Below are 18,222 nucleotides of genomic sequence, written 5' to 3'. Positions count from 1 at the left end.
TAACAAGATGTCTGATGAAGAAAAGACAACATTTCATGTATCAAAATTAACAAGACTGTTTTTAGAAATGCTTTTAAAATAATTTTTAGGGGCGCCTGGGTGGCGCAGTCGGTTAAGCATCCGACTTCAGCCAGGTCACGATCTCGCGGTCCATGAGTTCGAGCCCCGCATCGGGCTCTGGGCTGATGGCTCAGAGCCTGGAGCCTGTTTCCGATTCTGTGTCTCCCTCTCTCTCTGCCCCTCCCCCGTTCATGCTCTGTCTCTCTCTGTCCCAAAAATAAATAAACGTTGAAAAAAAAAATTAAAAAAAAAATAAATAAATAAAATAAAATAATTTTTGACACCGGTGCTAGAAAACCAGAATTCTCATACTTTACTAAAAGTAGTAAAAATAGGGCAATTTTGGAAAGTAAATAAGCAGTGTATCCCAAGATCCACAAAGGGTTATAATTTTTGATCTAATAGGTTTTCTTCTACAGATTAGGATCAAGAGTTGTGTACAAGAATTAATTACAGTCTTATTTATAAGAGTGTGAAATTGGAATCAAGCTAATTGAAAATAAAATAGGGAAATAAATTATGTTATGCCAGAAAATAATTAATACAACATTTTAAACACAAACCTAGAAGTAAAAAATGTTCACCAAATGAGAAAAACAGAATGTAAAATCAAATATAGAATATACTTTCAATTTTGTAAAAATACATATGTGCAAAAGGAAAATGTTACTGGGAGGAAATAAAAGTTCTGTCAGTGAGTATTTATGGATAGTGAGATTATGGAAGATTTCAATTTTAACTTTGATTATTTTTGCACTGCTTTTTCTACAGTGAGGATTTACTACTTACATAATTAAAGAATCATGGTAAATGTTAACAAAATAATTAAAATTCAAATATCACAAGATGGTTATGACACTTCCAAAAGCGAAAACCCAGGGAAAAGAAAATAAACCACTGACGCTAACCATAGGAACTACTGTCCAGGAAGATGGCGGGCAGGAATGAAATGCCAGAGGGGCTGGCCACTGGCTGTGCCCAACAACTCAGGCTTCTCTGTGGTGAAGCCAGCAGTGCTTTTAGCATACAGCTGCTCATTTGTCTGGCCTGGACAATGTGCCTGTCACCTTGGACAAGAGGTTTCTTACATCGTGTACTAGGCTGAACTGTCTCAATTCTTCATGACTGTCTGAGTCCCTGGAATCAATACTACAAAAACCTCAAGTAACTCCATGTTTTGCAAGAAAATATCCCACTGATAACGTTAGGGCCTAAGATGTGTTCCCAGCTTGAACTAATATCAGCATGTTTAAAGAATGGGATAAGAGAGAAACTTTTGGGCCAATCTGAGATTCAGATCCCAGTTCTTGCTCTACTGGTGAACAAGTACGTGGTTTCGAACAAAGGTCTTAAGCTCACAGAGCTTCAGTTTGCTCAGTTATACCTGATTCTGGTAAACAGAACAAATGAAATTGCTGTGCCTTTTTCCTTAGATTAATGTAAGGCTCAAATAAGGCTGAGAAAGTGTATGTAAACAAATGTTGAAGAACAGAATCTTAAACTCAATGTAAACATTTCAATTTTTCCCATGACCTAGGAAGATCAAGATGAAGCCCCTTACTTTGGCACCATGAATCCTCATTTCTATTGTCTGGAAAGCTCTCTCTAGTCCATGCTTGATGAATACCTAAGTGCTAATGTTACAGAATACACCCCACTGGTCATCTACATTATCAAAAATTGAAATGTAGATAAATTAATTACAGTGGGTGAAGAGGTAACAGAGCAGCCCATAATATGTACAATATGAATAGTGTTTTTATTCCCTAAAATGGAAATGATGACCAGAAACATTCATCTTAAATAACTGGCAAAATTTCAAACCTGAATATATGTGAAGTTAGTATGAGTCTAAAAATTGGGAAAAACTAGCCCACATTTTGTACTTCCATTAGACTGATACTTTCATTAATTCCTTGTTAAAAAAAAGGGGGGCAGTGCATGCCATCAGAGAAAGGACAGTACAGAATGCTACGCAAGAAGAACAACTCATATATCCCACCCTGCTAGATATAACTATTATTAAGAATTTACTCTTTTCCATGTTTATCGAAATTAGATCACAATGTGTATACTACTGTGTAACATATAATAAGTTAACAAATCCTTTATTGTTGGCCAGGAAGTGGTTTTGTTTTTCAGTGTTATAAGTGGCAGCATGAGAATAATTGGCTAAAAAAAATAATTAGAAATAAAAATAGAAACAAAGAATAATATCCCAGCAAAAATTGCCAATTATACTTAAGGACTCATACAAGTTTATACTCCCAGCAAAAAAAACCCAAAACAAAACATGAATAAGAAATGTACATTTTTAACATCCTCATCACTTCAGTCAAAGGGTTGTATGTTCACTTGCTGGTCATCCAATTGTTTGCTGTGCTCTTAGTGCGACACCAGAGCTAACAAAGCCAGCCAGTCTAAGTCACTTAAAGGGCGATAGATGCTTTTGCCTCCATTTCCCATGGTTTCTATCAGTTGATAAAGAAAGGCACATATTTTGTTGCTTGAGAGACTAAGACAGAATGCCATTATGTATCTCAATGAATAAATACAGCAGCCTCAGAAGTTCTAGAGCGGTTACAGTGCCATTTGAAAAGATAAAATAATTTTCTTGTTCTGAAATTTTTTGATGTATAATTGACAAATAACACTATATTAGTTTCAAGTGTAAAATATAATGAGCCAACGTGATGATTTGATATTTGTATATATTGCAAAATGATCACCATAATAAGTCTAGTTAACATCTGTCACCATACGTAGTTATACAATTTTTTTCTTGTGATGAGAACTTTTAAGACTTGTTTCCTAGCAACCTTCAAACATACAATACAGTATTATTTTTTTAATGTTTATTTATTTTGAGAGAGAGAGGGGTATGAGGGAGAAAGAAAGAGAGAGACAGAGAGACAGAGAGACAGAGAGACAGAGAGACACAGAATCCCAAGCAGGGATTCTATCAGCACACAGCCTAATGTGGGGGTCAATCTCATGAACCGTGAGACCATGACATGAGCCCTAGCAAGAGCTTAATCAACTCTGAGCCACCCAGACACCCCAAATATACAATATATTATTACTAACTATGGTCATCATGCTGTACATTGCATTCATATGGCTTATTTATTTTATAACTAGAAGTTTGTATCTTTGATTCCCTTCACCCATTTTGCACAGTCCCTGACCCTTGGCTCTGGCAATCACCAGTCTGTTCTCTGTGTCTTATGAGCTTGCCTTTTCTTTCTTCCTTTTATTTCTTTTTTTCCTTTCCTTTCCTTTCCTTTCCTTTCCTTTCCTTTCCTTTCCTTTCCTTTCCTTTCCTTCTCTTTCCTTTTCTTCCTTCCTTCCTTCCTTCGTTTCTTCCCTCCTTTCCTTTCCTTCCCTCTCTCTTTTCTTTCTTTCTTTCTTTCTTTCTTTCTTTCTTTCTTTCTTTCTTTCTTTCTTTCTTTCTTTCTTCCTTTCTTTTTTTCTTTCTTGTTTAGATTCCACCTATACATGAGATCATATGGTATTTGCCTTTCTCTTTTTGACTTATTTCACTTACCATAATGCCCTCAAAGTCCATCCATGTTTTTGCAAATGGCAAAATTTCATTCTTTTTTTAGTTTTTTAAAAATATTTTTAATGTTATTTATTTTTGAGAGAGAGAGAGAGAGAGAGAGAGAGAGAGAGAGAAAGAGAGTGGAGGAGGGGCGGGGGGTGGGGGAGACACAGAATCCAAAGCAGGCTACAGGCTCTGAGCTGTCAGCACAGAATATATATATTCCATATATATATATATATATATATATATATATATATATATATAATTCCATATATATGTAATTCCATATATGTAATTCCATATATATATAATTCCATATATATATATATATATATATATATATATATATATATATATATTCTCACTTCTTATTTATCCATTCATCTATCAATGCACACTTACGTTGTTTCCATATCTTGGCTGTTGTAAATAATGTGGTAATAAATATGGAAGTACAGATATATTTTTGAATTAGTGTTTTCATTTTCCTTTGATAAATGCCCAGAAGGAGAACTGCTGGATCGTATGGTAGTTCTATTTTTAATTTTTTAAAGGAAACTCCATACAGTTCTCCACAATGGCTACACCAATTTACATTCCCACCAACAATCCATAAGAGTTCCTCTCAATACTTATCTTTGCCAACATTTATTATTTCTTATCTTTTTGATAACTGAGCATCTGTTCATATACCTGCTGGCCATCTCTGTGTTTTCTCTAGAAACATCTATTCAGATCCTCTGCCTATGTTTTAATCTGTTTTTTTTCTGTTAAGTGGTATGAGTTCCATATAAACATTGAATATTAACCCCTTATCAGATATGATTTGCAGTCAGCCTTTAGATGTTTATTTAATTAGAAGCCTGGCCCTCAGGCTGCAGCTATGATGATAAACTAATAGGCCTCTTTCACAGAAAGACTGAGCCCCTGAGTTTGTTGCCTCTTGCTGTGGCCTGGGGATGGTAGCTATTTAAGAAGTCTTTCTCCTTTGGTTACAATCCTGTGGACTTGTGAATATATGCCCCACTGGTCACCAGAGCCAATCAATGAAGAGGTGTCCCCTGGTGGCAGCTGCAACACTCAGGGCACCAGACAAGGATATAAACTCCATTCCAGAAGATACCAGCAAGCTGGAGCAAGGAAGAGAGAGAACGCAAAGATGACGTCCACCAGCCCGTATTACTTGAGAACCTCTGTAGCGGCTGTAAGTGCACCAAGCCAGAAGCCTGCCCCTCAGGCACAGCTCCATTGGTCTTCAAAGCCAGATGCTTTGGGGGCTCATCTCCCAGGAAATGGTCTTAAAAGTTGGTATGCCTGATGTGAAGTACAAACCCTTCACCCCTCAGGGAGAAGCTCTGGGTTTTTAGTTCTCTCCTGAGTGTGAGTGTTGGGCTGGGGTTTATTTTGAGACTGTGTCTCGCCTTTTCCTAACTGCTTCAATGTGGTTTTCCTCCCATTCACTTGATCTAAAGGGGTTGCTCCACCAATTTTTAGGATTTTTTTTTTTGAGAAAAGTGTTCCATATATAGATGTGGATTCAGTGTGTCTGTAGGAGGAGGTAGTAAGTGCAGGATCTTTCCACGTTTCCATCTTGAGCCAGAACTGAAAAATCATTTTTTTATCTTTCTATTTAGACTTTACGATCATGTCACTGGAAAGACTTTCAAAATGAGAACATTATACGAATAGCAACCTTAAAAATGTAGTCCAGAAGGTGATCACTTCTGGACTCATCCCTTCAACTGCTACCGCCCTGGTCTTGCCACCATTATGTGTTACTGCTATTAGATTCCTACAGTAGCCTACTAACAAGTCTCTGTCCTTATATCCTGCCCCAGTAGCAGGAACTATAGGTTGATTTACATCACCCCTCAGTTACTGTGTCAGTTTCCTGATGGTTGCCAATGTGAAAACCTGCATTTTTTTTTTTTGCCCGAGGGCTTTCTCTGGGCTCCTAAGTAGTCCTCAACCAGTCACTAAAAGGAGTTGGGGAATAAATACTCAGCCCCATTGCATCTGGTATCCATAGTCTGATGTGTGATTCCCAAGGATATTAACTTCTGGTTGTTCATAGTGGTATTGGCTGCATTCTATTTCCTTTTTCATGGTTCTATTCCCTACCAACAAATTCTTCAATCCCAGGTGAACAAATTCGTCTTGGTGTCTGTTTGTCAGGGAACTTTATGAAGACATCTCTCTCAAACTATTCTCAACCCAAAGGGTAGAGTGATCCTTTTTAAAACCATCAAATTATGTCAGTCTTCTTGCACAACCCTGCGATTGCAAATGGCTCTTCTCTTCACTCAGAACTCAATGTCAAAGTCTTTATAAAGATCTGCGAGGCCCTGTTATCATCTGCCTAGACCCCATGCTTACTGTTCCATGAACCTGACAGGCATGCACCACCTTAGGGTTCGTCCTAAGCCTGGAACACTGTTTTCCCTGGGAAACTGCTGCCTGCTTAACTCCTTCCCCTCTTTCAAGATTGGCTCAGATCTCACCTTCGAAATGAAGTCACCTTGACTGCCACCTTCTTCAATATAGCACACTTTCCTCCATCTCCAAAGCATTCTCAAAACCCTTATCTTGCTTTATTTTTACTTTTCCCATTGCACTTACCAACTTCTTAACATATTAAATAATTTTCTATCCCCTGCTATAATATAAACATGAGGACAGAGTTCTTTGTTGTATTCTCTGATGTTTCCCAAGCACTTAGAACAGTGCCCAACACATAGAAAGTGTTCCATGAAAATCTGCTGACCAATTACCATAAATTTTCATGTTATTGCTGGGTGGAGGAAAAATGACACATGTATACTGTAGGTCACACTATTACTGCAAAAATAATCCTCTTTTTAAGATAAGTTTAAAACCAACTAACACATTGTGTTTCCATAAAAATTAACATCCTAAGTGCATTTGTTAAATTTTAACACTATTTTAATTTGTCACTATAATATGGCAAAATATAATGATTCATATTTGCTAATAGATAATTTAGAGTGTGATTATTCATGCTACATATATATATTTTCAGGTTTGACACCCAGGGCTTTATACAAAAGTCTTGTAAGGATTCAACACTCCCCACTCATTAAAAATATAATCAATACACATGTAAAAAATTTTAGGAACACATCTACTTCATAGAATAGGCCATTTGGTATACTGTAGTACACAATTACCTGTAGATGTATCAAAAGTAATTCATTTCATATTGTACCTTACATTTTCCCCTGACTCTACAGATGTGGAACTTAGTGGCACATGAGTCAAATTTAATTTAAAAGAAATCCATTTCTTAACTTACTACATTATGAACACTCAAAAAATATTTACAGAACAGTAATAGCCAGCTAACCTATGGCTTTGTGTTGAGTTTAAACACCAAATTTTAAGAAAACCCAGCAGAGGAATTTTAAAATTACTTTGATTTTTAGGTTTAAATAAAATCCTTAATGTAATTTCAGGGCCTAAGCTTTGGAATTCACTGTGTAAGCAAATCAATAAGCCACACTGTACTGTTACACACATATATATAAAAAAAGAGATTTGGAGCAGTTTTCAGTGTACTATAAAAATGGAAAACAAATCTCACATATATATGCGTATGTATGTGTATACATTTAAGATAGATAACTTCCAGTTAATAGTAAGTATTACAAAATGCTTAGCAAAGGAGAAAATAAAATAAAATGTTAAACATTCTAATTCTATTGTTATTATTTTCTGAAGTATGTCAGAGGAAGATATTAATGGCCGTTCAGATTTACTTCTGATGTTTAATTTTTTACAGGAAGAAATAAACAAACAATTTAATTTCTAAAAGAATCTACTTAAAAACAATTTTTTTAGCTTGCAATTTTTTTAGATCTATGTTGCTGATTTGTTTGAGATGGTTAGACATATACAGCTATAGGTAATTTCGAATATCAGAAATCATAATTATTTACCAAGAGGGAAGAAATCTGATTTTAAATTTAGTATTTGAGGCATGGAGCATGAAGGTACTCAATTTACAAAACTAGCACCTTAATAAAGTAAATGTTACATATTACATATTCCCCCAAATTGATCTACAGATTCAACACAAGTCCTATCAAAATACTAGTGGGCTTCACTGCAGCAACTGACAAACTAATCCTAAAATTAATGTGGAAATTCAAGGGACCCAGAAGAACCAAAACAATAGTCAAAAAGAACAAAGTTGGGAGACTCATATTTTCCAATTCCCAAACTTACTACAAAGCTACAGTAACCAAGATAGTGTGGTACTATCATGCGATAGATCTATCAAACATTGGAATAGTATTGAGTGTCCAGAAACAAATCCCCATATCTATGTTCAACTGATTTTCAACAAAGGTCCCAAGATCACAAATGGGGGAAAGAAATTCTTTTCAACAAATAATAAAAAATTACCATGTGTTCCAGCAATTCCATTCTTTTTTTTTTTTTTTTTAATTTTTTTTCAACATTTATTTATTTATTTTTGGGACAGAGAGAGACAGAGCATGAACGGGGGAGGGGCAGAGAGAGAGAGAGAGGGAGACACAGAATCGGAAACAGGCTCCAGGCTCTGAGCCATCAGCCCAGAGCCTGACGCGGGGCTCGAACTCACGGACCGCGAGATCGTGACCTGGCTGAAGTCAGACACTTAACCGACTGCACCACCCAGGCGCCCCAGCAATTCCATTCTTAATTACATACCCAAGAGAAATGAAACTTGCATGTAAACAATCATGATGGCATTTTTCAGCATATCTAAAAAGTGGAAACAACCCAATTATCTATCAACTGATAAATGTATAAACAAAATGTGCTATATCCATACGATAGAATAGTATTTCACAATAAAAAGGAAAGAAGTCCTGATCACATGTCACAACATGAATGAACCTTAAAAATTTTATGCTAAGGGAAAGAAGCCAGTCCAGGAAAACACATGCTGTTTCCATTTGTATTAAATTAAATGAAAATATAGATTAGGAAAATCTATAAAGACAAAAAGTAGATTAGCGCCTGGGGCTGAAGGAGAGTGCTGGGAGAGATAGGGGAAGTGACTGCTGAACCGTACAGGATTTGTCTTGGGGATGATGAAAATATTCTAGAATTGATTTAGTGATGGTTACACAACTCTGTATATACTAAAACCCACCAAGTTGTACAATGTAATGGGATGAATTGTATGGTACATTTCCTTAAAGCTGTTTCCAAAACAAACCAAATAATATTACATATTAATAAGTAAAACTTCCCAGATACAAAGGGCTTGCAAAATGAGAATTAGCAGGTAAATATTTTTCTTCTCTGACATTTCATTGAAAACAAGTGGTACAAAAGAAATAGAGGCATGCCAATTATTTATATAACTAAGTAATAAAATGAGAAAAATAACAAGACTCCCAACATTAGTAGAATGCTTTAAAGGATACAAAGCACTTGCACAAATCGTCCTGCAGCCAACAAATCATAAACCAGAATGATCAATTGTCTCTTCCCCTGAGTTTAAACACAGTGATCACATATAAGGAATAGGGATGATGCCAGTGGTCAGAACATACTCAGCAATGTTCTTGAAGAAACAGTTGGAAAGATAGGTGGTTACGCCTCTTGTGGGAAGTAAATGGTGGCCTGCACTAGGAGAGGCCCCACTATCCGCAGTGTCTGGATAGGTGATGCCTATGTCACCTTTTGGGGGGGGGCAGAAAAGCAACAGAAACCAGCCCAGTGTCAGCTCAAGGCTGCAAACTAATGATAGAGTAGCTTTAGAGGTCATCTGGGGGCGGGGGGCAGAATCCCAGAGCCATACATGTTGGAGACAGGACAACCCCTACGCATTCACTTCTCCCTCCTCAACTGAGTACCTGCGATTACATCAGAGAGAGGCTACCATCTGAGGGGAATAATGCTTGGAAAGGAGGTATTTGAAAGTTCTCTCTTAGTAAAAGGGACATCCATGGCAAATGAGCAGTGGTGACTGAACCCAGGTTATACCCTACGGACAGCTGCCTCATACCCAACCACTAAATTGCTTGAAAGAGCACAATGGAGAGTCAAGAATTTTATCCCTCTTCCTAAGTGGATCTTAGTACCTAAAGTAAAATAGGTGTACATAGAAAAAAAAAAGAGACCTCTGAAGAGTGTAAGCACAAGGAAAGAAGGAACGACATTTAAATAAAATATAACGAATGGTTTCAGAAAGATAAGGGAGGGTATTCGAAATATAAAACATCGACAAGTAGTTATGAAGAAAAAAACAACTGCAGCTATTAACAATAAAATACATCATTGGTGATAAGAAGTCAATGAATGGGCGAATTGGCAGAAAGGATACATCTAAAGACGATCTGGAATGGCAGGTGGCGGGATGCTCCGAGAGGCATCAAGAAGAAATAAAAGAGTACAAATAATGAGAAAAAGTTCAGAAATATAGATGATAGAAGAAGTATCAAGAGCATCTAATAGCAATTCCAGGACAGATTATGGTAAGAAATATTTAAAGAAACAGTAACCAAAGATTAGTCAGAATTATATAAAATTATAGGCCTGCAGATTCAAAGGGGCATAGATTGCCAAATAGGAGAATATGGACACATATCAGAGAGAGATTTAAAAACATTAAGAAACAAGAGAAAATTATGAAAGATTGAAGAAAAGGAAATGGAGACCATTTACAAAGGACAAAGAATCAAACTGACATCAGACTTGGGACAAAAGAGTTATGCCTCTGAAGTTTTGAAGAAGAGAACTTTGAATTTTACATCCAATTAAACTGTTATTTACATGTGGGGACAAAACAAGCATATTGGTAGGCATCTGAAGTCTCAAAGATTATGCCACATAAAATTTCTCTTTAAAGAATCTCTTGGAGGGGGCGCCTGGATGGCTCAGTTGATTGAGCTACCGACTTTGGCTCAGGTCATGATCTCAAGGTTTGTGAGTTCAAGCCCTGCATCGGGCTCTGTGCTGACAGCTCAGAGCCTGGAGCCTGCTTCACATTCTGTGTCTCCCTCTCTCTCTGCTCCTCCGCCACTCATGTTCTGTCTCCCTCTGCCTCAGAAATAAATAAACATTAAAAAAAATTTTAAATAAATGAAGAATCTCTTGGAGGATTTACTATAGTGAAATATAAAGAAATGTATGAGTAAGCAAGTAGATATAAAGAGTAAAGAAGGGTGAAGATCGTTCATCGTTACTTAAACATGCCACACTAAAAAAAGTACACCCAGAATATCTGGATTAAAATTTCCAAACAGTATTAACATAGGTAGGAGGAACAGAGGGAGTTGAGAGCACGCTAATGTATTAATTTTGTTTGAGACAGGCAGGGCAGGAATGTGTATTAATACACTTTTGGCGATAGGGAAAATAACCATCACTATGAATCTTGGTAAGTAACGGGTCACCATCAGAAACACAGAAATAGAATATGTAACACTCTGTTTAGTGGAAGGAAATCAATTTATCCAAAAGAGACGTGGAAAAAGAGAAGGGTAGTGACAACAAGAACAATGCGTACACACAGACACACAATGGAGTAGCTAAAACAAACGTTGGGAGAACAGTAATTATTTTCAGTGTAAATAGATTCAGGCAGTTAATCAAAAGACAGACTCACAGAATGAGTGGCAAAATAAAAAGTTAATGGTCATTTCTACAAGGGATAGGTAATAAAACAAAAGGAAACAGATTGGAAATAAAAGAATAAAAGAAGGACTAGTAACTAGTCCTCTAGTAACTAGAAGGACTAGCAAACAGGAACTAAAAGAAAGGAGAGGTAGAAATTTTAAATAAAATTTAATGCTAAAAATGACAATGATAAAGAAGGAAATTAAATTTGGAAAAAATAAAACAAAGAAATGGAATGATTATGAACACACACACCTAACGATACATGGTTGAGCGCTAGTAAGCAGAAACTGACACACTCTGGTGGCGCATATGTATGTTAATTACATTTATTCTGTAAGTTTGTGTTTTCTGGTTCTTTGACTGGTCCTTTTCCTCTGTGGACTATGTATGTATTATTTACATTCATTTTTCTCTTGTGACTTGTGTTTTAGAATGTTTTTTAACAGATGAGGAGAAAAAGAAGTTGGATTCAAATAGTTGAGGTTTACTATTTGTTAAGAGATTTTGTCCTAAGGTGTGCGAGGCAAAGGGCCAGCATGAAATTAGAGCACTTACTGTAACTTGTGTTTAATCATTCTATCTTCTAATTTCTGCCCAAGTAACAATGGAAGATACACATATAAATTTCTTAATGTTCTAAGCTTCCATTGCAACATGTGATCTAGAAGAGTAAAAACTCAAGTACACAACAGCTAAAAAAAATTTCACGGAGAAATGCCCTCTAAAAACCAGCTCTTTGTATAACATATACAAGGTCTGATTCAGTTGTTTAATTTATTTCCAAAATAACCAAAATGCTATAGACAGAATCAATTATATTTCTACCTGGGTTTTCGGAGGAGTCTATTTTTATATCCCTTGCTTTCCTTGAAGAAAAGCATGATTTGAAAATAGCAACATGAAATTAGTCACATAATGGCACTTTTCAAAAAAGGGAATACAATTTTCAACCCTACGGCGCTTCTTAATGTTCCTGTGTAAACACCTTACCGTACGTGAAATATAAATAAAAAATAATCAGCATACAACGCCATTACTAGGCCTCAAAATGCTTTGATTAGTCATTAACCATAAATCATAATCTGTGGATTTTTCCTCTCTGTGGGCTATTATTTTCAGAAAATGTTCCATGCATTATTTCAGGAATCCAGTTCTACATTTACTTGCACATAATGATTTCTCCTTCACCACACTCCATTTCTGCATTTGCAATAAAAGAATATACTAATACAGCCATTGCTACAAATAAAAGCATTCACAATATTCTACAATTTTCAACATTCAAAAAGGAAACTATGTAATTAAAATGCAACTCAACCCCACCCACCTTTTATAGTCAACTTCATTAATAAAGATAAATGTGAATTGTTAACGAAAAGGCGTTGGGCACTCCAAGGACTAAATATAGGTGCTTTGTTTCTTCCATCATACCTGTATCTTAAATTCCTTCAGCTCCTATCTGTCAGAGAAAGGCTGCCAGGTGAGCAGTCTGTCACTCTTGCCTAAGCTAATAGATTCTCCAGTGGCTTCTGTTACAGCTCGTGTCATACCATTAAAACTATGTGCCTTGGAAGTGGCATAACATATGTAGCTGAATCTTGTCAACTCTACATAATCAGACTGTATTTGGCTGCACAAGCAGATGCAGATTAGAGAAGCGATATCAATATGCAAATCACAGTGGTCTTCTCTGCACCACCGGTCCTACCTCCACTGGCCCTCGCAGATACTCCGTTTGTTCAGCTCCTACTTCCAGTGCTACATCAACAGACGCAAAGGGACGGCTGGCCATCTGCTGTCGTTCTCGAAGCAGTTGCTGGAGGGGGGTAAAAACGATTTGTTTAAAATAGGCTTAAAAATACATGAAATTCAACAATATCTGGTTCCATTTTGAACAAATGGTAGTCAAAATTTAGGAATCGTCTGATACACAGACCTACAGCTAGATCCCAAAAATGAAAATTTGTTTTCTCCCCAGGGCCTGGGTCATAAATCCGCGGAGGCTTTAAACGAATGGGACCTGCAGAGAGAACTTTCCCCCTGACCTCTCTCCCACAGACCTAATGAAATGTACTCAAAAGCATTTTGAAAACTCCAGCTGAGGGGTTCTACTTCAGTAAGAAGTGCTACTGTGATGATAGCTATGCCAAGGTTTCCTACTCCAAGTAATGCAGCTTTTGTCTTAGCTGAAAGTAAATAACAGTAAAAATATTTAAGAAAAGATAACAAAAAGTTTCAAAATGCATTAACAGAGATTAAAGAAACATCTTCCTACAAAGGCTAAGTGTGAGAAGTCATCAAGACGCCCGGTCAACTGCAATGGAATCAACACGAATTGCCAATGACAGTATTTATAACTTGATTCAAACCCTCTGTGTTCATTATTTAAAGTGAGGAATGGTTGGCAGTTTGCAAAAATTTTGTGCCAAGGCGTCTAAACCACGCCCAGATATTTGCTTCTTCTTCCTTGTGCCTACTCTGGGCTTTACCCAAAAGCTAAAACCAATAAACCAGTAAGTCCCAGCCAACTACCGAGCTAATTTATATTTCTGCCTTTCCCTGTAATTATAATATTCATTAAGTCATGATAAGAAAAAAATTGATGACCAGCAGTAGATATTGCAAATCTTGCCCTTCTCATTCTACACAGCTAATAAAATTATTATTAAATATTAAAAGTGGATGAGCGATGCAATTAAATACTCTTTCAAATGAGAAGAAAATCCTATCACTGAAAAAGGCAAAATCCTTGAACACAATGAATAGCTTCATTATTCACAGAGATTTTTAAAGATTCATTGGCATTAACTGAAAACATTAACAAATGGTATTTGAATGTAAATGTATGTCGCACTGTGATGCATCATTCATTAAGTTCCCTTTAAAAGATGAAGGAACAAAAGCCAATACCTTATGGCAGTTTATTATTTAACATTTTTGTTTTAACACTTATAACCTAGCAGTGACAGTGTTCATGAAATGAGCATCTAAAATATAGGGGACGCCTTGGTGGCTCAGTAAGTTAAGCATCCAACTTTGGCTCATGTCATGATCTGGCAGTTCATGAGTTCGAGCCCCGCGTCTGGCTCTGTGCTGACAGCTCAGAGCCTACAGCCTGCTCTGGATTCTGTCTCCCTCTCTCTCTGCCCCTCCCCTGCTGACGCTCTGTCTCTGTCTCTGTCTCTCTCGCAAAATTAAATAAACATTAAAAAATTTTAATAAATAAAATAAAATACAATTTAAGGCCTTGTTTTGTTATTATTAAAAAGAGAACATCCACATGCCAATATTGATGGAACAGGAAAAATACAATTATTACTGAGTAATAATTTATGCTCTTAGAATATACTTAAAATTAATGAAGACAATTAGACATATACTCAAAGTAAAAAGTAAATGATCTAAACTACCGAATTATTCATTTAATATAACCTAAAAAGGTATTATTAAATATGCAGCTGCTGGAAAATAGAGTCTTGTTTGTGCCTCTCGTAGGATTGGCCAATAGATCTGAACATTTTATCTATACAAAATGCAAACATAATACTACTTCAAATGCCAAGGGGCACTAAGTGTAGAAGACGCCATGCTCTTTGTCTCGCCAATAAAAATATACACACAGATGCACACAGAGATACGGACACGCACATATGCAAATACACAAACTACTTTTCTGATGGTAATGGACAAAAAGCCTTGAGAAAACTGTAAATTTTAGTTTGGGTTTGAAGACAATTTTCTTTCTTTCTTTCTCTTTTTTAATGTTTATTTATTTATTTTTGAGAGTGAGAAAGAGAGCATGCACAAGCTGGGGGGGCCGAGAGAAGGAGAGAGAGAGAGAGAGAGAGAGAGAGAGAATCCCAAGCAGGCTCTGTGCTGTCGGCTCAGAGCCCAACCTGGGGCTTGAACTCACAAACCATGAGATCATGACCTGAACCGAAATCAAGAGCCAGGTGCTTAACCGACTGAGCCACCTAGGGACTCCTGAACACAATTTTCTAACTTTGTATTACAAAGTTTCTTCATTTGTACTAGTTCTCCTCAGAACACAAACCACATGCCATATAATTAAGAGAGTTTTAAGAAAACGAACAGCTTCTGTTACTTTAGCTTACCTTTTCCCTACTTCTAAAAGTAAAAGGTCTACAAAATATAGTCAATGAATATGTAATACCACAAATTATAATTTAAATCTACAAATATCCCAAATTCACTATCTTTGACAAAGAATAGACTTCTCTGGACTGTAACGTATTGTTGTGACTCCCCCCAACGCTCATACTAAAGAAAAAATCAGTGAGTATTACTTTTGTTCACTTAAAAAAATTAGAATACAAAGGTATTTTTAAAGATTCCAATCTGTCTTCAGAACTTTGAATTTCCATCACTTTTTAAAAGTTGAATGTTTCCATCACTTTTTAAAAGTTCTGCTTTGCAAAGCAGAAGAAAAACATTGTTCTTGCTCAAGACCGTAACACTATAGTTTGTAAAAGAAGACATGATAAAAAAAAATTAGGAGGCGCCTGGGTAGCTCAGTCGGTTAAGCCCCCGACTTTGGCTCAGGTCATGATCTCACAGTTTGTGAGTTCAAGCTCATGTAGGGCTCTGTGCTGACAGCTCAGAGTGGGGAGTCTGCTTCAGATTCTGTGTCTCCCCCTCTCTCTGCCCCTCCTCGCTTCTCTCTCTCTCTCTCAAAAATAAATACATGTTAAAAATTTTTTTAAAAATAATTAGGGCACAAAATAGCATAAAGGATACACATAGGGAATTAGCCAAATGAATTCTCTCTGGGCCACTTAGTAGAGGACTAGTTCCAGGACTCTGGTTGACATACTCAGTTTCTGACTTCAGAAAGTGAATGTAAATATTCTGATTGAAACTCAGGAAAGGTAAATCATTGCTCATGAAACATTCTTGCTTGGATGTGATGGCTCTACAATAATGAAGTGGAATAAAGTGAGATTCTCTTTGCTACTAAGCTCTGGTCTCAGCCATACCCTTATCAATGTCCTCCTTCTTGCCAGCTAACATCTGTATGCATTCCTTCTTGAATTTAGTCCCCTCTGTGTCAGAGCAAAGAAGATGTAAACAGCATGCTCACAACATAAACTTTGTCAAGATTTAGCACAGATGCTGACAGGAAATATAACAGGGCTCTGGAGTTAGAAGGACCTGTGTCTGAATGCCAGCTTTTCCACTTATTAGCTGTTGGAGCTTAACCAAATTATTTAGACCTCTCTAAGCCTCAATTTTGCTCATCTGTATAGCTGGGTTATTAATAGTGCCTATATCTACACTGATACCTCAGAGGACTCGTTTTGAATCCCAGCTTCTCCATCCACAAACTCTTGGACCATAATAAAACTACTCGGACATTTCTAACACTTACTATTTCTCTCCACAAAATGGGAATAACAATCATATCATAAGGGATAATGCACCGAGGAGCTAACGCACCCGGACCGCTTGACACAGAGGCTGGTACCCTGAGAACGCTCAGTAGGTGTTCATTGGTGCAATTATGATGTTAAATGTCAAGCGCTGATTTTGTCTTTGAAGAAGGCACACTACCACAGGCCGGTTTTCTTCAGTGCTCATGACACATTCTGCTACGCTCTCCCTTTTAACAAATGTTGCAAATTTATGAGACAGTTGGAAAATGTAAAATGAACTTAGATTTGGGACTACTTTCTGCTATTGTGACAAAGAATGGCAAAAACTCAACCCAGTAGTTAGGAGGAAATGTAGAGTCCTTTCTTAAGAACTTTTGAAAAATAATTAATTTATTTTGTGATTGTGATTTTTATATAAAATGAAGTTTAACATTTTGTACATCAATAAGAAGCCATAAAACAGATGATCTGTTTTATAACTAATCTGCTATCGCCAATTATTCAGCAGGAAGATAAAGCCAAAATAACAAATTGACCATAATACATTAGATTATAATCATGCTGCCATAAACACTGTTGTGAAGAAAATTTAAAAATGAAAGAGATGCTCTCAGTGTCATGTTTGTTGCCTATAATAACTGTTTTATTATTCAAAATGTCTTATAAAACAAACCATGAAATTAAAAATAATGTGAAAATCCTGGTTTAAATATGGCAGTCAAGAACAGTCCCTGATTCTATCTAATGTAGATCTAATTTTTCCATTCAATACTACTATTTCAAATACTGCATCATTTTTCAAAGTTTATATTAACCACCTTTCCAACCATTCCAAAGGCATACAACTCTCTAGTTGATTTGAGGATAATAATCTTTAAACACTACACAAACAAAAAAGTAACTGTCCCAATTTTCTTCATGTCTCCCTCCTATGTCTAGGTTCTATCTATCTTTTTTCCCCACTTCCAAAAGTCCTTCTACCCTTCCCCAAGTTTGAATTGATCATCCCATCTATGAATTATTTACTATTTTAGTATGTATTATATGTTTAGGCTTTTCTGAAATCTTCTATCAGGAAAAAAAATCTATTTTTATTTGTTTTTCTATTTCCCACAGCATTTGGTTGGAAGTCAATAGTATTTGATTAATGAACATGAATGAGTAACTTAGAGTATGAAAACATGTATCATCCTAATGTGAGTGAAGGCAAGTTATGATAAAACTAATTTTAATTATGATTAAGACTTTAAAAGCATATGTCCCCTGATATTCTAGAATTTATGCCTTATCCTCCAAAGTAAGTAGATATTTATTTTTTTAGAATGGGACAATTTTGTGGATCCAACAAATAAATACCAGGTTTCATATTTTTACTTTATTGCAAATATGAAAAAATGGCCATAAAGACATCATAATGCATTTATATTTTTAATAGCAGTTCTATCCCTAAGATTTTGGAAAGGCATAAAAGGAGCAGTCAAAATGATTTAATCATTACTCCTGAGCTTATACACTAAAATAACAAAGTATTTGAATTAGAGATTAAGCAACATTTCATGAAAAAGAGCATTTCTGTTATTAATA

General features: G+C 36.2%; 1 protein-coding gene across 2 annotated transcripts in view; it reads right to left on the bottom strand.

The window, feature by feature from the left end:
• Positions 1 to 18,222, bottom strand: part of ATRNL1 (attractin like 1) — a 772,750-nt gene that overhangs the window by 237,548 nt on the left and 516,980 nt on the right. For both annotated transcript variants that reach the window (XM_025917756.2, XM_086680957.1), the window contains exon 27: positions 12,954 to 13,061. In XM_025917756.2, coding sequence (XP_025773541.2) covers positions 12,954 to 13,061 — 108 coding nt within the window. The remainder of the gene's footprint in view (positions 1 to 12,953; positions 13,062 to 18,222) is intronic.

The sequence above is a fragment of the Puma concolor genome, chromosome D2 (genome assembly GCF_028749965.1).
Source record: "Puma concolor isolate L17-30 chromosome D2, mPumCon1.1.hap2, whole genome shotgun sequence".
Lineage (NCBI taxonomy): Eukaryota > Metazoa > Chordata > Mammalia > Carnivora > Felidae > Puma > Puma concolor.
This window is presented reverse-complemented; position numbering and strand designations above follow the sequence as displayed.